General features: G+C 40.9%; 3 protein-coding genes across 3 annotated transcripts; 2 read left to right on the top strand and 1 right to left on the bottom strand.

Annotated features, from left to right (window-relative positions):
- The first annotated feature begins 152 nt into the window (after positions 1-152).
- Positions 153-5,339, top strand: LOC125966705 (synaptotagmin-5). Its single transcript, XM_049717115.2, has 5 exons — positions 153-661; positions 1,393-2,297; positions 2,833-3,004; positions 4,172-4,338; positions 4,446-5,339. The coding sequence occupies exons 1-5, from the start codon at positions 640-642 to the stop codon at positions 4,590-4,592; spliced, it is 1,413 nt and encodes a 470-aa protein (XP_049573072.1). The 5' UTR covers positions 153-639; the 3' UTR covers positions 4,593-5,339.
- Positions 5,340-5,949: 610 nt separating this feature from the next.
- On the bottom strand, positions 5,950-9,252 carry LOC125966686 (zinc finger protein 271). Its single transcript, XM_049717076.1, has 3 exons — positions 9,109-9,252; positions 8,640-8,749; positions 5,950-8,481 (listed from the first exon to the last, which is right to left on the bottom strand). Exons 2-3 carry the CDS (start codon positions 8,740-8,742, stop codon positions 6,419-6,421), a joined length of 2,166 nt encoding a protein of 721 aa, XP_049573033.1. The 5' UTR covers positions 8,743-8,749; positions 9,109-9,252; the 3' UTR covers positions 5,950-6,418.
- A 313-nt stretch (positions 9,253-9,565) lies between these two features.
- LOC125966669 (uncharacterized) lies at positions 9,566-14,274 on the top strand. The gene is made up of 5 exons (XM_049717046.2): positions 9,566-9,920; positions 10,306-10,478; positions 10,610-10,658; positions 10,754-12,558; positions 12,643-14,274. Exons 1-5 carry the CDS (start codon positions 9,671-9,673, stop codon positions 14,164-14,166), a joined length of 3,801 nt encoding a protein of 1,266 aa, XP_049573003.1. The 5' UTR covers positions 9,566-9,670; the 3' UTR covers positions 14,167-14,274.
- The last annotated feature ends 6,032 nt before the right edge of the window (positions 14,275-20,306 follow it).

Below are 20,306 nucleotides of genomic sequence, written 5' to 3'. Positions count from 1 at the left end.
TGGCGCTCCATTCACACATTGGCTCTAACTAACCAATCAGATGGTGGCTCCTGAGGCGCCTTTTCCGTTGTATTGATTGATTGATTGATTGATTGATTGATTGATTGATTGATTGATTGATTGGTTTGATGCAATTATTTATTTGATGCATTTATATATTTGTAAGATAGCATTCAAAGAATTGGTAAATAAATAATTCAACAATGTTATTTTATTGAATAATCGTTTGTAATCTACAAATAACCTGGCCCTTCACTCTGTTTTTAAATACAACAGAAGTCCCTTGATCACGAATTTTTGCCTACCCCTGGTACGGTACAGTACAGTTCATCCCAGCAGGGGGCACTGTAGAACGATCTTAAACTGTATATTTGGCCGCTTTCAGATCGTCCAATTATATTCAATTTTTGAAAAATAACATTAAGGTGCATATGCATTAAACAGGCTTGTGCACTAATAAAATATTCTAGGGCAATTTTATACAGAGAGAGAGAGAGAGAGAGAGAGAGAGAGAGAGAGAGAGAGAGAGAGAGAGAGAGAGAGAGAGAGAGAGAGAGAGAGAGCGCATCATATGAATTTTGATGCTGATGCTGGTGGGCTCACACTGATTCCACATGTTGAAGAGTGTTGGACACAGTCATGTCGCACTACATTCTGCCAGGTAAGAAGCATTTTATGTATTTATCAATTTATGTATTTATTTATTTATTTAACCAAAAATAACACTTTGGAGCTGCAGGCTTTAACTTATTTAATCAGTGCTTAAGCAAAATATTATGAACCAAACATGGTCCTAATGAAGTTACATAGCTACTGCATAATGAATTCCTGAGTTAAAGCACCAGAGCAAAAACAAATCCTGCTGACTATGCAAACTTGTGAATAAATTGAGATAGCATCTTGTTCGTTTGATAGTGTGCACGATTTTCCTAATGTTAAATAATTTTTTCTCGGATCAACAAAGAACTTGAGGGGGATCCCTGAACTCCGATTGATGTTGCTCTAACCAAATATATATATATAAAACATATTTTACAAATTGGATGATGAGTGGATGAATTTTATAGCTTCTGAGCCCCTGATTGGACATTTAAATTAAATCATGTGATCATATTATATGAGGACACTTGCTGTCTGGCTGTCAGGAAATTTATCATATCCTCTGTCTGGCTTTTTGACAATGTCTTAAGCGATTGTGATAAATGAGGGACGTTTCCTGATTGATCTCATTAAGATGAGTCTAACTCATTTACGTCTTCAAAATTTTAGTCTGGTCCTTGACCTGGTCTGGTCCTCGCTGTCAGAATACTCAAGCTTCACTTTGAACAGTAAATGTTTATAGTTATCACAGATGCAAAAGAGTTCTCAGACTGAAAATATGGTTGCCTCCAGTTCATCTGCAGATCCTGCTAGCCGTTCTCCTGGCCATCTTGTGCTACTGCGTGGTCCTCGCCTTCATCCTCTACTGCAGGCCAAAGAAGAACGTGCCCTCAGATGATGATAAGGAGTCGGGCATTTTGTGCTCTCACCCCAACGAACGGGTGACCGTGACGGTGACGCCGGCGCTGAGCACGCGGCCCGTCCGGCAACAATACGAAGAACTTGACGGCGACATTCTGGACTACACATCACCTAAAAGTAGCTCATCCCCATCCGAGGACGATCTCAGCGATCTCCCGTTGGATTCCCGGTCCTTGTCTCCACTGCGCCGCCTCAGTTCCCCGCTCGATCCTTTACCGTCCCGTCAAAATTCGAGCCACAGTCGGGCCTCCTTGCCTTCGCTCACCAAACTGGTTCCCAAATCTCGCTGGGTGAAAAGTCGACGCAGCACAGTGAGTGGGGAAAGTTTGAGCCACCAGGGTGCGCTGTCTCCATTCCAATACGGCTCCACAACGACCCCAACCAAGCCGACTCCCTTGCTCCACTTCTCCCTGCTCTACTCCTCAAGTGGTACCCTGGTAATCAACATCCTGGGGGTGTCCGGTAGGAGGCGGAGTAACCGGGTTTTGGTGCGGGCTAGCCTACCTCCAGTGTGCCCAGTACCGTGCCAGGTGGCATCCCGGCGCCGCAGTTTCAGCCCGGAGCTGCAAAGCCAGAACGTAGCTCTCCAAGCGGGCTCCTTGGAGAGGCTACGGGCATGTACGCTGAAACTAGAGGTCTACAGCCGTGACTTCTCTGGCCTACGGGAGGTAGCCCTGGGTGTGGTGGAGCTGCCCTGCCAGCACCTGGACTGGGAGCCCGACACGACGGCGACTTGCACGAGGGAGCTCAGCCCTGCCAAAAGTAAACTCAAGAAGGTAAATTGATGCATGCTTATAATCACTAGTTAGCTTTGTGCTTCACTTTTCTTCATCATGGTCAAAATGAGCAGCAAATTGTCGATGCGCCATCCTGGAACTCTGCCAGTGTTGATAAATAACTCCGCAGATTGTGCCAAGTCTAATTTTTGTGAAAGCCCGTCTGGCTCATCGCGTTCCCCTCCAGATTGGAATTGACTGATCCGTTTGGACGTGTGCGTGAGGTGCGGCGCCCGTGACGTAACGCCGGGCGCCCACACACTTGATTTATGACCAAAGTCGATCTTTTCAAGTCGGTTGCGCTCTGAAGATTCGATGGAGCAAGCGAGTGACGCAAAAGTGATTTTATCAGAACACGTACACGCTCGGCTGGGTACTTAGCAAAGGATGTCGGAATACCTCCAGACAGGAAGTGATGTCACATCCCTCAGATACTCAAAAATGACTGGGATCTATTTTGGGATGCACCAGGGAACATCTGCTGCCTAAATGACTCCTTCAATAAATATCCCATTGTTGTGTTGATGTTCCTCAGAGTATGAGCTCACAGGATTCGTGGTCACGCAGGAAGAGCTCGCCATGTGCGTTGAGATCATTGGGTCAGATCTTTGTGCTGCTCCAGTACCAGGTGCCGGCCCGGCGCATCAAGGTGATGGTGCGGAAAGCCGACCAGCTGGCCAAGCTCACGCGCATCCCTGGCGCACCAGGTAACGGCACATGACTCAGTCCAATATGATTCACTCTCATGATACAATTGATTCAGTTCGATTATCTTGATACTATTTACTTCCGTGGTATTCATTCAAATTATGATTTGATCTAATTTACCCTTGTGACATTACATGAACCACTCTAATTATGATGACCCCGATTACCGAACAAATTCACCCCACTGGTGTATGATTCACTCAGATTACAATATGATTCGATCGACTCCTATCACCATATGATTCACTCCAATTACAGTATAGTATAATCCACTCCTTTGACAATACGGTATAATACATTTCAACGATAAAAAAAATCTCCATTTACAATATGATCAACACCAATTATGATTTCAATTACCGTATTTTCCACACTATAAGGCGCACCGGATTATAAAGTGCACCTTCAATGAATGGCCCATTTTTAAATTTTTGTCCATATATAAAGTGCACCGGATTATAAGGCACACCTTCCATGAATGGCCCATTTTAAAGCTTTGTCCATATATAAGATATGTATATACATTTGGCCGGCGGGTCGGACTTTGGACACGCCTGCTGTAGTGGCTTAATATTGGTCCATATATAAGGCGCACCTTATTATAAGGCCCACTGTCGGCTTTTGAGAAAATTGGAGGGTTTTAGGTGCGCCTTATAGTGCGGAAAATACGGTACAATACCGTACGATTGCCTGTGTTCAGATTCACTCCAATTACAACACCGGTGCGAATCACTTTAGACGTACGATACAATTGACTCCGATTATGATCGTTGATGAACCCGTTATGGAACTGCGAGGGATTCCTTTTCTACTACGTATTAGAAACGACAAAACACGCGATGACTCTTCACCGTCTTGTTGTATAACCCGATTAGGAAGCCATGTCGGTTCCTCTCGCGTCTACTTAGCATCTCATTTCCAGCTTCGCTTCACTGGCGCGCAAAAAGCAAGACAACAAAAACTAGCGTTGACGTTTCCGGATAAATTCATTCCACTTTGTTACCCCCAGAGTCCCCACGCTTCCAGGAATGTGTCACCACCATAAAAAGACATTTGAATTATTAAGCAATCCAATTAAAATGATTAAAAAAAAGGGGGAGCTGCATTTTCTTTGGACCGTTGACAATGCTGATGCGAAATACCGGTGCCATGTTTTTCCTCCTCAGTCCACTACATCATCGTCAAGTTGCATCACGACGGAAAAGTAATCAGCACCAAGGAGACCAAAGCCGCCTGCGGTTCCAGTCCCGTTTGGAACGCACCTTTCTTGTTCGACTTGCCGCTCGGCGACGTCGCTCATCTGCCGTTGCTTTTTGAGTTCATAATCATGCAGGTATCGAAAAAAAAACGATTCCCTCGATTATTGTGAAGACATTTCGATACGAGTCACTCTAAATAATGAGATGAACTCAAATACCGATGTTATTTTCCCGTTCACAGGGTCGTCTGTATACCAAGAGTAGCATTTTGGGCCGCGTGCTGATTGGTGGTCATGTTTCGGAGGCCGGGAGAGGACACTGGAAGGAAATGTGCAACCGGGCCCCCGGGGAGACCGCTCGTTGGCATGCCATCCAATCAGACGTCTAGTAGAAATGATTGATAGAGAATTTGATTTGTTTTTTTTGTTGATTTCATTGTAACGTGTTCGAGACGAATGTTTATTCCCAATCGGTCAAGCGCAAAAAAGCAATAGCTCTGCACAAGCGGTACAACCTGAAGCTTGTTTGTTAGCTTAGCTCGCTAACGTGTTGTTTTCTTTTGTATACTTGTAAATATTGGCTTAAATTCTGCGTGACACCATTTGTGATGTTTTATTCTATTTTCAAGAGCTAATTATGCTAAGACATGCATTAATTCTTGCCTTAGTGAGTCAAAGTGACGCCTTAAAATCTGTTATTTTTGCGCTACACAAGCACATTAGCCAACAAGCTACAATTTTCAGCAAAACTGAAAATCAACACTTCTTGATATTTTTCTTCTCGTTATTTCCGCCATGTTGGCAATTCACATTGTTGACTTTGTTTAAAAATAGAGCGCAACTATGACGTAATCTCCATCCTGGGGCAGTGTGATGTCATAACACATGAGCCAGCATGTGACATGGTGACATTTACACAGTGTGTAATATGCCGTGTTATTTAAATCGAGCGAAATGTGAAACACTTCATTAGTTGGGACATTCAAGTCAGCCCTGATGTCGCTGTATTGAAAGACTTTAAGTTAAAATGGGGAATAATGTGTTTTATTTTTGGTGTGAGGAAATTCTGCAGAATTGTGATATGATCATTTAAATGATCAGAAAAATAAATAAATAAAAGAGACTATTAATTTGCAGATTTTCTAATTGCTATTTTCTCATGTATTAATCATTTCCCAAGTATGGAAACCTTTCATACACTGTTTCCTGTTATCACTGGCTCCAGTCTTGGGCTAAGACTATTTCCTGAATTTACCACGTGTAAGAAATGATCATTCGGTCAGGCCGTGATTTCTGAGTCATATCTCAAAAATAACAACAACCTTTTCTTATTGATTATTACGCTGGCTTGTCCATGTGTCACTTCTTATGAAGCCTTAAGGCCAACTCCGTATTGGAGAACTAAATAAAAGCCCAAAAGGGAAAATACAAGTTGACAGTTAACCAATATGAGCTGCTAGTTTATCTCTAGTGTAACCTTTAAATAACGCACGCCCCCTAGAGAGCATCAATGTTTAATTTGTGTGAGCAATGTGTTGAGAAAAAATGCTATGAATTATTTGCCTTCATTCACGAGTACGTATACGTTAACTAGTGACATGTTATCATTGGAACATTAAATAATAGTTTCAAACATGTAAATACTATATTATGTAGTATAAATGACATACAGAAAATAATGTATAATATAAATATCATACGTGTGTGTGTAACATGTAAATGTAGCTAAAGTATACACACTGTAAATATGTTTTTAGAATGCTTTTATTATATTTTTTTATAACAAGGTACAAATGTACATACAGTAAATTTTTTCAGAACTCTTCTTAATTGTATAAAAACATTATAACAAGGTACAATATTGTAAATATGTTTTTAGAACTTAAAAATTATTATAAATTTTTTTGTATAAAAAGGTACAAGTGTACATTCTGCAATTGTGTGAGCAACTTTCATGCCGTAATTCCTCAATTTAGAAGTTCTATTTCCAATTGGTGAGTTTATTTATTGTTTTCAATTTGGAAAAAAAGTCTGCAATGTACAAAGCCGCGATGTAGCGAGGGATTACCGTATTCTCAAAATAATTACAATGAAAATATGAACTTCTCACTGTGGTGAAGGAAAGGAGTTCAGCATCCCAATCAGAAGGTACATAGAATAGAATTCTCATTGATGCAAAAACTCATGAAGTCTGCTCAAACAGAAGGTGAAAACTTCACGGATCATCGCTCATCTCCCCAACACACTCGGGAATTCTCAATAGGTTCTCACCAGTGTGGGTTCTTATATGACGTGTTAGAGATCTCTTCTCAGATAATTTTTTGCCACAAACCGAGCATGAAAAAGGTTTCTCACCAGTGTGGGTTCTTGTATGATGTGTTAGAATTCTCTTCCGAGAGAATTTTTGGCCACAAACTGAGCATGAAAAAGGTTTCTCACCAGTGTGGGTTCTTATATGTCGCGTTAGAGCTTCCTTCAGAGAGAATTTTTTGCCACAAACTGAGCATGAAAAAGGTTTCTCACCAGTGTGGGTTCTTGTATGATATGTTAGAATTCTCTTCCGAGAGAATTTTTGGCCACAAACTAAGCATGAAAAAGGTTTCTCACCAGTGTGGATTCTTATATGTCGCGTTAGAGTTTCCTTCAGAGAGAATTTTTTGCCACAAACTGAGCATGAAAAAGGTTTCTCACCAGTGTGGGTTCTTATATGTCGTGTTAGATATTGCTTCTCAGAGAATACTTGGCCACAAACTGAGCATGAAAAAGGTTTCTCACCAGTGTGGGTTCTTATATGTCGTGTTAGATATTGCTTCTCAGAGAATACTTGGCCACAAACTGAGCATGAAAAAGGTTTCTCACCAGTGTGGGTTCTTGTATGTCGTGTTAGATAATTCTTCTGAGAGAATACTTGGCCACAAACTGAGCATGAAAAAGGTTTCTCACCAGTGTGGGTTCTTATATGTCGCGTTAGAGCTTCCTTCAGAGAGAATTTTTTGCCACAAACTGAGCATGAAAAAGGTTTCTCACCAGTGTGGGTTCTTATATGTCGCGTTAGAGCTTCCTTCAGAGAGAATTTTTTGCCACAAACTGAGCATGAAAAAGGTTCCTCACCAGTGTGGGTTCTTGTATGTCGTGTTAGAGTTTCCTTCCAAAAGAATTTTTTGCCACAAACTGAGCATGAATAAGGTTTCTCCCCAGTATGGATTGTTGTATGACATTTCACAGATCGCTTGGTAGAGAATTTTTTGCCACACACTAAGCAGGAAAAAGGTTTCTCACCAGTGTGGATTCTTTTATGATGTATAAAAACTTTCTTCTCAGAGAATTTTTGGCCACAAACTGAGCATGAAAAAGGTTTCTCAACAGTGTGGATGCTTGTGTGCATTTCTAAGCTTGCCTTTGCTGAAAATCTTTCGCCACAAACTGAGCATGAAAAAGGTTTCTCACCAGTGTGGATTCTTACATGAGCTGTGAGAATTTTGTTCGCTGAAAATCTTTGGCCACAAACTGCGCATGAAAAAGGTTTCTCCTTAGTGTGTCTTCTGGTGTGTGTTCTTAAATTGAACTTGTGATAGAATTTTTGGCCACAGAGTGAGCATGAAAAAGGTTTCTCATCAGTGTGGATCATTGTGTGCCTTTTTAAATTATGCCTCTGAGAGAATTTTTTGCCACAGAGTGAGCATGAAAAAGGTTTCTCGCCAGTGTGCATTGTTGTGTGACTTTTTAAATGTTCTCTCAGAAAGAATTTTTGGCCACAATATGAGCATGAAAAAGGTTTCTCGTCAGTGTGGATTTTTCGGTGCCTTTCTAAATGGCAACTCCAATGGAATTTTTGGCCACAATCTGAGCAGGAAAACCTTTTCTTTGCGTGCGATTTCATGTGCCGATTCAAAGCAGTCTTATTAGCATAACATTTCCCACACTGAGAACATTGCGTGCGTTTGTTTTGAGACACATCACCACCAGAAGGAGCATGTGATGACATGTCATCACTATCTGATGGTGGAGCTGCTTGTGCTCCTCCACAATGGTCTTCATCACCTTCTCTGGTCATTTGTTGACTTGAGCTGCAGCTTGGAGGCTCCGCCCCTTTGCTTACCTCATATTCTCCTTCCTCTTTAATACAAGGAGGCTCCGGCTCTTCCTCCTTGTTTATGGTGCAAAGAAACATCTGCTCCATTTGTTCATTCAAGGGGTGGAGCTCTTCGCCCACAACTTCCTCTTTAGGGCAACTGCGCTCTGGCACCTGCTGCTTACGACCAATAATTTCACTGATGTCTGCAGAACAAGGCAAACACAAAAGTTACAGTGGAAGAGAAACTGGCAAAACCTATAGAAGGACTTCTTCAATCTGCCTATCACACATGATTTAGATAAAATAAACACTGGGAGAGGATTCATAATAGAAAATAGTTTTTTCTTAAGCAAGTACTAACCAGCTCTGCGTAACAGAACATAAGGCTGCAGCCAAAGATCTTCCAGTCGTCGACGACTACTGTCCTTTTCCTCCACGTGCTTTACTGTGATCCTTGCAAACATTTTCACCCTACAATCACAACAATTATTCAAAAATGTTTCGCAAACAAAAGTGTCTTTTGGACAGCGGCGAGCGAGCTATTTGTTGAGGTAATTGAATATTGGCTATCTCATATTTATGCAGCAATATTGAGCTAGATTGGCAAGAAAATAAGCTAAGTATCATAAAGTTAGCAATGTGGTAGCTTTCATGCTAATAAAAGAGGCCCGTACTTCTGTAAGTCAAGTCAAGTCAAGTCAAGTCAAGTCAAGTCAAGTCAAGTCAAGTTTATTTGTATAGCCCTAAATCACAAACAGTCTCAAAGGGCTTCACATAGCCAAAATTGACAATTATTCTCAAAGCATCCCCTGTAAGCTCCTGTAACTTACCTCTTTAGTCGTTGATTCACCACATAAATCGTGTGTTTATCTGATGCAGTCAAATAGAAGGAGATAAGTTTCCGTTAGAGTGCAAGCGCTGTTGGATGGTCTTTGCTTTACTTTCTGGCGCGTAATGATGATGTCATTTGAGGGAGGTCCCGGATGCCCTCGAAAGAAGGACCGTGGGACGTTCAAAACCTGCTGGGAAATCAGGGTTGCTTAAAATGTGTACATGCAACTCAACAGTAGTCATGCCACGAACGTGAACACAAACAATACAGCGAACTTCATTAAATATTTTGAGATAACACAAATATAATACTGCAAAAAAAAAGACATTTTATATCGGTTCATAGGCAGGGGTGATGCCACTTAAGCCCAGTTGATGACAGTATTGCGCCCCCTACCGACCAATAAACAAAGGCCGTAAATGTGACGTAGGACATTCGCGCGCACACTCGTGACGTACATGGCAGCCATCTTGAAAATAGCCGTCGCGGTGTATCTCGACGGACAATTGAGTCCATCGGACCGAATTTTTATGACTTAAGTTAAAAACTCGCATCTTATCATGTCAACGGAAGATTTTCAAACTAAGTACGCCTGTTTTATAGACCGGTTGGTTAAAAGTACGGTCGCAGAAACGACTAAACTTTTTGAAACGGTGGTTGATGAATTAAAAGCAGAATTGTCAAAGGTGAAGACGGAAAACGAGGCCCTGAAAACAACATGCAGACAAATAGCTAATGCGAAAATCAATGCCATTAAAGAGCCCGGCCAAAATGGCTGTTCGAATATCCAGGATACAGCTGTGCAATGTGGTACGTGAGTTTCGATACTTTTGTTCCTCTCCAAATTCTTCCGAAATTTTCTCTGGTCTTTTAGACCTCGTTGTTACGCGTGAACACGCAATTCTAAGGCGATCGTTGCCTTATTATTACGTAGTTGTCTCGTTCGTTTCCCAGTAATGTTTATTCCACTCCTCACTCGGTATTACATGATTATAATGGTACATTACAACGTATTACATGTGTATTACATGTACTGCTGAACCTGCTAGCGGGATTCCACGTTGCTACAGCGTGGTGAGAGGGTGCTATAGCCCGTCAAAAATGTTAAAATCCCAATATTAAAAAAAAATTGGAAGAAGAATGACAGACTTTAGTTAGAGTCAATCAATCAATGACTTTGTCCAAATGTTTGCAGATATTCTTCCTTACCATCTTTGGATGGTAGCTCAACCAGTGGTGCAAAGTGGAGAGGAACAAGTCAAACAATGTAAAGAAGAGCAAATGCTGTACATTGTCCTAAACAACCATGATGGTGTTGCTGAAAAAGAAGAAAATCCAGACATGACCGTTTCTATTCCAAACCATGAGGTATGCATGTGAAATGGTATAAAAAAAAAATCAATTGGATCGATACCTGAGATTTTGACACTTGGTGTCAGATGAGGTTTGACAGATTATCGTGACTATTTTTTGTTTTTTTCCTTTCTTTTATTTGAAAGGACTCTGAGCCCACTGTTGCCAGCCAAAACATATTGTGCACATTTCCAGGTGAGAAGTTAAATCATACATAAAATATTAACAGATTATAAAATTATTCAGTGAAAATGGTTAACACACTTTAATTGTTGTGTCACTTTTCTTAGATCCACCACCAACCACCGCTTGTGAAAATGAAATCAGAGACCCTGAGATTAGCCAACAATGTTTGACCGAAGAGCTCAGAAAAAGACAAGACACTCAAGTGACTAGTTTGGACGGGGGTCACAATTTACCCGAGGCACCCAATCAATCAATCCAGCCTGTAAATTATGTCATCTCACTCGCTGGAATTAATGACGTAGAAGCTGGTCAAATCTCAGCTCAATCGTCGGAGGAATCAGAGGTTCGAACTGAGCTGCCGTCATTGGGAGACGTACTGAACGTCGAGTCGACACTTTGGAACAAACAGCTAGGAGAAAAAGCAAAATATATCTTGGCGAAAGTTAAGACCGAGTGGGAAACAGGAGCCCAAAACGATACCGAAAGAAACATAACGACGCCTAAGATTGTGAATTCATTTCCGCAAGCAATGTGTAGCGGCTCCGCAACGGTCCAGGATGCAATCCTTCTCCTCGACGCAATGGGTCACTCCAAGAATCGTAGCGCCCCGCAAGAAGTGCCGACACCCCAAGACTGCTGTCTTGGTTCTCCTTTGGCATCTGTGGTGTCGTCTCCGTTGCCCTCGCCGCCGACCGCTGATGTAAGTGGCAACGGCGTGGAAGAGGTCACAACAGACGAGACGCTTTTTGACGCTCGTACGACACAATCCGACAATCAGTTCAACATCGGCGCCGCTTCAGAGCATCAACAACAAGATGGCGTTGCTTCTTCTGACATGGCATCAACATCATCAGCGACCAGCAATTCTCTCGGGGCAACCGTGGTCCCAGACCCCGCCCCCCTTAAAGTCAAATCGCCATCCCTTCATCCACAAGAAACAACCGCTCCCCTTTCCCCAAATCAGATCTCGGTGTCAAAAGTGAAACCCGCCCGCAATAAGCGTGTCGCATCTTCATCTTTCGGACTCTTTCGAAGGAAAAGGAAGGTTAACTCCCGCACATCTGCTCCCCTCGTCACCTCCGACAAAACAATCGGCTCAACGCAACAAAGGTCAAACCCGACGGTGTTTAAAAAAGTCAAAATAATCATCCGCAGAGCTCCCGATGTCGAGGCCAGCCCGCCGCAATTACCGGAGACACTCAACCAGGATGCAATTGGACCAGCCGTCGCTATGACATCATCAGAGGAACCAAACGCAGTCGCTCAAGTCACCTCAGATCAAAATCAATTCTCGTTTCAGCAAGCCGAACCTTCATCACCGCAGACAAACTTTTGTGATGGTTTCCAAATAAGTCCAGGCGAGCAAGCAGCAACTAAGAGCGTAGCGATAACGGGCTCGTTGTCACCCCCACGACCGGAATCAGAGCAGATGAACATCAGTGAAGAAAAAACTCCCGGAGAACAAGCCGAGTCATTGTCAAGTCCGACTCCACCGACATCTCCGCAAATGGAACCTTCATCAGAGCCAGCAAGCTTTTGCCCAAATTTAACTCCCGAGGAAGAAGCGGCAGCATCGTCGAGCGAGGGTGTGCCCAGAAACTCTCGTCCTCTCGTCCCACTCATCAAACTCGAAAGGCTGCCACGTCTGTCCGCTGTCTCAGTTTTGCTTCCACAATCGTTAAACGATGATAGCGAATCCGTACCAGCAGGCGATAGCGCCTCGTCTCTCCTCGATGACCAGGCATTAAAAACGACAACCCATCCATCGCAAGTCTCAACCAGCTCCTGTCCAGATTTAAACGGCTCTTCTACCATCCCGGAGGAGTTATGTGGACCTCACTTGCCTTTGACCCAAATCCAGTTGCTTGCACAGGTGTGCTTGGCGCCTGTAATTCAAAATGCTGAAAAGGTGATAAAAATTTTCCCATTCTTTTGTCCTCAAATATCTTCATAATAGAAAATGTGAATAAATTCTTCTTCTTGTATTTTGTAGGCATCACCAAACAAATCTGCGCAACCCCAAATTTTGTCCGATGCCCGTGGCGGGAAAAAGCTTGGCAAAGAATCCATCATTGTCCATCCTCGCACCACCCGCAATACATACTCTCAGACTAAAAGAACAAAAACCGAACCAGAACCGCAGACAGGCAAGAAAGCCAAATTGGAAACCGTTCAAGATCCTACCCCGAAGCCTGTTCCAGTTCCCACGGGGCCACCCAAAGAAAATACCTTTTCCCGACCAAGTCTCAGGAATCAACAGAAGAGTGCGACCATCACTCAAAGTAAGACTGTTTCTGTCAGAACCCGAAACCCGATGGTACGTTTGTGTCGGTTATCTCTAAAAGGCGCTTTGTTCGTCATCCCGTCGCCGCACACAGCCGCTAATGTGCGTGTAAGGTCACGTAAAGATTCCACCGCTAAGACTTCCAAGAATCGTCTCTCTCGTACGAAAATCGCTCATGAGAAAAATATAAATCTGCCTCGACACCAGCCTGTCGATAAAATAAAAAAAGAAAAGACGAAAATCACGAGCGAGCAAAAATTCCAATTACATCCCACCGGTATGAAAAATGCTCCAAGTGAACCGCTCTGGATTTACAAGGCTCCCGAAGAGCTAATCGCTAAACAAGAATCAGATTCATTAGGAGCGAAAAGCGGTTCCTCGAGTGTCCAATCGCCCAAATTGGCTAACGGCAGTGTGGTTAAGACGAGGGAAAAATCGGGATCCAATCAAAAGTCTACCGTTGAAGAAAATCCAAACGTGCAGGACACAAAGAAATCAGTCAAAATGATTAAAACCGAATCCAATACAACTAAGCCGATCATTCACCAGCCTGCGGGAAACAAATGGCCGTCTCCGATCGTGCGAGTAGGAGAAACCCCCCAGCCGCTTCGATTTGTCATCTCTAAGAAGGAGCTGCTTAAGAACCAGTGCAGGTATTGCGGCCGCATCCTTTGCGACAGTACGTCCCTCAATAGTCACATCAAACTGCATACGGGCCACAGGCCATTTTGTTGCAAACTTTGCCCGAAGAACTTTCCCAACGGCAGGGGCTTGAAACGACACATGAAAGTACATCGCAAGGAGAGGAAGCACGTTTGCAAGCAGTGCGGGAAAGGCTTCGTCTACAAATTCGACCTCACCAAACACGTCCAGATGGTACACGGAAAAATGAAGCCCTTCATTTGCCAGCTGTGCAGCAAAGCCTTCTTCACAAAACGAGACGTGGAGACCCACATACGAGGCCACAACGGGGAGAAACCCTATCACTGCCACTTGTGCGAGAAAAGGTTTTTGAGGAGCACCGAACTCAGCGCCCACCTGAGGTGGCATCGCGGCGAGAAAAGACATTGGTGCCCCTATTGCGGCAAAGGATTTTTCGACCAGACCAACCTGAAGAGACATAAGTATATTCATACAGGAGAGAAACCACACTCCTGCCCACATTGCCCGAAACAATTTACACAGTCTGGACACCTGAAAAAGCATGTTAAAAATGTACATAAAGTACAATGAGAGCAAGCCTGCTAGTTTTGTCATCTTTCTTTAAGTCCTTTTGTAACATTTCTATCGTTTTATATGTAGATTGAATTAATTAAATGCCCGTGACACAGAGAAAGAATAGATTAATAAAAGGATTTTAAGAATACTGTTTGTCGTTATTTTCATGCATTTGTTAATGACAAAAGTCATGTGGAAAATGAATCAAGCAGCAAAATTCTACTCATTATTATCCATCATAATTTTAATAATAAATTTACTTCTCTTTTCGAAATACAAACAATATTACATTCATAAATACATTCGCAAAACCACCTGCGTTTATTTATGATCATAAATACATGTTTACCATTTGCTACAAAGAATCAGTTTCTTTTATTTTAATCTTTTATTTACACCAGCGTTTGTGTCTCTTCATAGAGAATATTTTATCATATGCGCCGCAACTGAAAGATTATTCTCCAGTGTGTGTTCTTGTGTGCATTTTTAGGCCTCCACTTGCAGAAAATATTTGACCACTAACTGAGCAGCCAAATGGTTTCTCTCCAGTGCTTATTCTTGAATTTCCTTTCTGGTTGAATCTTTTACCGCATAAAATTAAGTTTTTTTTTCTCTAGTGTGTGTTAGCAAATCATGGTTTAAAGAGAATCTTTGATTCCAAACTGAACAGGAAAAAGGTTTCTCCCAAGCGTGTGCTCCTTCGTGCGTGTGTCTCTCCGGAGAATCTTTGAACCCAAACTGAACATGCAAAATGTTTCTCTTCAGTGTGTTGACATATGTGCATTGTTAAATTGGTCCTTAGACAGAATCTTTTACAACAATTTGAGCAGGTACAAGGTTTCTCTGCTTCAGATATGATTGCAGAGGTAAGACTGGGGTTTCTCGGGAAGCCCCACAATGGTCCTCATCATCTTCCCCCGCTATGTGTTGAGTTGAGCTGCATCACACATATATATGAATGTTTTAAATACAGTCTGCACTTTTTTTTTTTGTGTTGTCAAAAGTTCAGTGTAGATTGTTAACCCTGATTTTCCAGAGAATCTTTCATCACAAATGGGGCATGCAAAAGGTTTTTCCTCCAGTATGTATTCTTAAAATTCCATTGTAAGCAAAACTTTTACCACAAACAAAGCAGGCAAAAGGTTTCTCCCCTGTGTGGCTTCTTGTGTGTATTTTAAAAATTCCATGTCTAGATAATCTTTTTCCGTGAACTGAGTAAGTGAAAGGTTTATCTGCAGTGTAGGTTATTGTATGCATCATTAAGTCTCCATTTTGATTCCAATTGAAAAATAAACAAGACATCAACTAATTTGTTAAATATCAGTATTTCAAAACGTCAAACAATCTTTTAATTTAGATTAAAAAAAATATTTTTCATGAATTATTGTTAAAGACAAACTTTTATCAAACATACCATACATTTTATTCAAATATAACGCTTAGTTTTACTGTACTGTTTATTTGTGTCCAGCTTGAGGTATTTTATTTTCATTACTGTGGCAACAAGAGGCGCTAATAAATATTTCAAATTGCGAGTTTTGATTGGTTAAAATCTGTTAGAGGTAATTAATACAATATAAAGTGCACATATAATTAAATCCCTTACAAATAATAAATATAGATTGAACTTTAAATGCTTATATCAACTTCTAAAATAATCTGGTTTAAGCAAACTGTTTTAAAATACAAATGAGGCCCTCGATCAAGAACTTTTGGCAATTCCTGGGTTATAAAATACTCTGTCAGCAGGTGGCACTGTCGGACAATCTCATCCTGCACTCACAGGCTTCTGTATATGTTATGTATATATATTATGTACATATTCAAGGAGATCCAATACCAAAATATGCATGTGCGAAGATGATAATACTTAACGCTGAAGAAACATCTGCACTAATAAAAACACTCAACAATAATTTCCTGTGTATATAAACAGTATTGTTTTTTTTCCCGGTGTTGGTGATTTTACAGACAAGCATTTGAAAAGGGTCGTTTGCGCTGTTGTGGGCTTGAACACAGGCAATCTTTGGGGCTCCTAAAAATGACAAAATAACCTTATTACATACACAATGAGTTAAAATATGTGACTTAAATATGTCGGCCAACTTCATGTATCTATCCCCATTCCCCCACCATTGATTGTTGAACTCAAAATAAACTCACAATCTCTCTCACACACACACACACACACATAGACTGCGCAGGAGGGCCATAACATCTGGAGGCCAACACAGACCCGGTGTCAGATCAGAGAAGCATTTCTGGGATCAGATCTGGCTCTCGTCTATCAGCGCTCTCCGCGGCCATGATTAATGAAGCCTCCGTCACGGTGGCGCGACGCCATTTCACGCTTTTGTGTGCCGTACCCTTTGGCTTGGCTTGAAATAAAAAATCAATCTGTGGTTCCAATTTGGGTGGAATATAGAGGGCAATGAAATATTTCTGGAAAAAGTTCAACAAAATCTCCATGCACCTTGCAAGTGAGATAGCAAATAACAAATATGTTTTAGCATCAGTGAGATGCTAAAAGATATTTGTTGTGCTTTTTCTTTTTCCATCACAATAGGGCTAAAAAAAATAATTTACGAGGACTTTAGGTTTACGAAGATCTACCAGACTTCACAAAAGTGCGTCACGTCAAAGTCAAAAGCTAAGTAAGGCTGTGGTATTAGCATAGATTAGCGTTAGCTACCAGTGTTAGCATCTTTTAGTTGTTGGCAAAAAAGCAAAAGGCTAAATTTGCAGACAATTCAGATTACAATTATCCGTTTGATCGCCATCTTTCCTGTATTTTTATTATGGTCTGTGGGTAAATTCACTAGGGTTCATTTGTTTTGAAATTAGATTGTGGCCTTTACGGTGTTCCTAATAAACAGGTGTCGCAGTGTGGTGCTAAACACGGCGGCGGGAAGTGCGTTCTCGATAATTCCAGAGCAGCAGCTGGCCTTGGTGTGTGTGTGTCGCTCTCTCTTTCTTTCTTTCGCTCTTTCCGGGCCGCATAAACAAAAGCACCGGCAGCATTAAGTAAGAACACATGAGGAGACAATTTTCTTTCTTTCTTTTTTTTCTTATTATTCTTCTTCTCGTTCCAACTGTTGTGTTTTTAACTGACAGCGACTTTCACCACTTGGGTGAAAGTCATTTCATGACAATGCGCTTTCATTATAGGGGTACTGTATTATTATTTAAAAAAAAAAAAGAAGGAAAAAAAAGATAAAAGAAAATTGGAAAGACAAAAACGAGAACGAAACACTGTTGCCAATGCTAATCCAGATCAAAAGAAGAAAAGAAAGCCAGTCGTCATGTGTTTTACATAGAAAAAAGGCAAACGTGCAAAAATCTGCTTGAGCAGGAAAAACAATTATTTGCTAAGAGAATAATTTGCTTGCACATTTGTATAATACAATCCATGAATGCAGCATTATCATAACAATTTTATCAATCATAACGGAGGTTGATTTTTTGGCTGATATGTCCTCGCCATCATGTTACCATTAGTTAAGAGTCATGACCTTCTCGGCATGCTATTTAAAACATCGATATTGTCATACAACTCTTTGCACGTTCGCAACCCAATAAAAAGAATAAAAAACAGGCAGTCAGTGTTTTAGCACATGCCGTGCGTGCACCATGTACGTCACCTTTTCATTTTTTTTTCCTTCCCTTGTTTTTAACAAACTACAAGACACGCATGTCCAGCAGACTCTACGTCTCCTGTGTTCGCCTGCCAGTGGCCGAAAAATAAATAAATCAATAATAGAAATCAGATGACGAGACGTTCAAATCACTTGCCATTCGAACGAACCGCTATAGCTTGTTCATGTCACGGCTTGGTAAAAATAATACGTGCTTGTAATTATCCTAAATCCCACTTTGCGGTTTATCCGTACACTTCTGCTGTAATTGAGCTCAACGAGACATTTTGTTATGAAAGACCACCGAGATTTTTTGTGCTTGGAGGAGGTAATGAATGATCTTTGTAGTGGGGGATTAATAAAAGAGCCTTCTCGGGTGGGTACCATTAAGTCGCTCGAACCCTTTTAAAATCCCAAACCGTTTTGCCCCGTGACATCACTTCCGCACTCCGATGGCGAAATTTACAAGAAACAGTAAAGGCAGACGGACAATAAAAGGAAAAGTATTTGCGGTTTGACGATTGGCAGCGCCGTCGCCATCTGCTCCTGCTTATGGCACAGCTTTACGGTTGCGCTGGCACAGAGGCGTCCATGTTGAAAGGCAACATTTGGTGCCGCCAGTCGAAATGGCTTCTTGTTTGTTGATATTGCATCTCGCATATTTAGTGGTAAAAAGTAACCAAGTGCTTTTGTTTGTCATGGTTTGAACCGTAATTGAACAAAATGATTTATTGACGAGAAAACAAGCAGAAGTGTGGTTGAAATCAGAAACACGAAGTGATTTTTGCGGAAAGACAACAAAGCAGCAACCTCAAGAAACAAAACGTGACTGAGGGAAATCAGGGAGCTAAATACTAAAATATTGATGAGAAAATAAGCAACATCTAGATAAGACGCAAAGGATTGGAGGAAGCTGATTGGTTAAAACGAGTGACCAGGTTGGCGAGCACAGGAGGAGAGCAAAGGCCGAACCATCGAGACATGACAAAAAAAATCAAAACCATCAGATATAAAATTTTGACAAATTTTGACACAAATCATGACATCATTAGAGGAAATGAGATGACTCAAATTTATTTTTTTTTAATTTAAATTAATTTTTTTAAATTTAAATTAATTTTTTTAAATTTAAATTAAATTTTTTAATTATTTTTTTTCTCCCTACGTTTGAAAACATGTATTCTGCTACTCCATTAAAATTTAGGGTTAGGCAATTTAAAAATGACAATTTTCTCACCAAACCCAAAGTATGTTCCTGTTCACAATATTTACAAATATTTCAAACATGACTTCAATGAACCTAACATCCAATGACAATTTTCTTCACTGAACATGTTTACGTTAGCATTGAAGCTAATTTAGAAACTTCCGTGAGGCAACAACTTGTTAATCCGTTTTTTGTAAACACGAATTACAATTCAGAGTCTTCGGTAACTGAAACAAATGTTCTTTTTTTTGTAAACACTGAAGACAATTTGGAATCTTCAATGCATTGTGGTGTCTCACAGCTGACTCACATTTGAGTGGAAGACTTTGGCTGGGAACGGCGGACATGTTTTTAGGTCAATGTGTTGTGTTTCCAGCTGCGTAAATGCTTCCTGCACCTGTAACTTTAAATCAAATAAATCACTGCAACTCTCACGAAGGAAGATATACAGTACACCTTACAAAAGACCATTTTTCATCCGGTCGAAAATCATTTTTCAAATCATCTTAGTTCTTCCTGGCTGAGCTCCACCTTCAATATTTTTTCCTCCTGTCTGAGGTTGAACATTTTATGGAAGACTAAGTGGTGATGCTGCTATGTTTTTACAAATCCTTGCCGTATTGGTTTGGAGCAAAAGAAGCATCCCGACTTGGGCCTGGAGTGTGAAACCACAAAAAGAACCTGAGCCCACCCTGTCAAAATCATCACAATGGGAGACAATTAAAGAGACATTTGTTATGAGTGGTTAAAAAGCCACATCTGCTCAATCCATCAATGTCACAGTTAAAATATTCCATGGGTCAATTTTAGTTTATGAACTTTATCCGTCCATCCGTCCATCCATCCATCCATCCATCCATCCATCCATCCATCCATCCATCCATCTTTCTGTCCATCCATAGGCACCACATCCCGATCAAGTCAAGTCAAGTCAAGTCAAGTCAAGTCTATTTATATAGCCCTAAATCACAAGCAAGCTGATCACATGTGGTCCTACTCCATAAAAAACAAAATATGGCAAAATATTTATATTTAAGTATTAAAATATTTATATTACATATATATATTATATATACAAGCCGATCACATGTGGTCCTACTCCATAAAAAAACAAAATATGGCAAAATATTTATATTTAAGTATTAAAATATTTATATTACATATATATATTATATATACAAGCCGATCACATGTGGTCCTACTCCGTAAAAAACAAAATATGGCAAAATATTTATATTTAAGTATTAAAATATTTATATTACATATATATTATATATACAAGCCGATCACATGTGGTCCTACTCCATAAAAAA

Source organism: Syngnathus scovelli, chromosome 4 (assembly GCF_024217435.2).
Source record: "Syngnathus scovelli strain Florida chromosome 4, RoL_Ssco_1.2, whole genome shotgun sequence".
NCBI lineage: Eukaryota > Metazoa > Chordata > Actinopteri > Syngnathiformes > Syngnathidae > Syngnathus > Syngnathus scovelli.
This window is presented reverse-complemented; position numbering and strand designations above follow the sequence as displayed.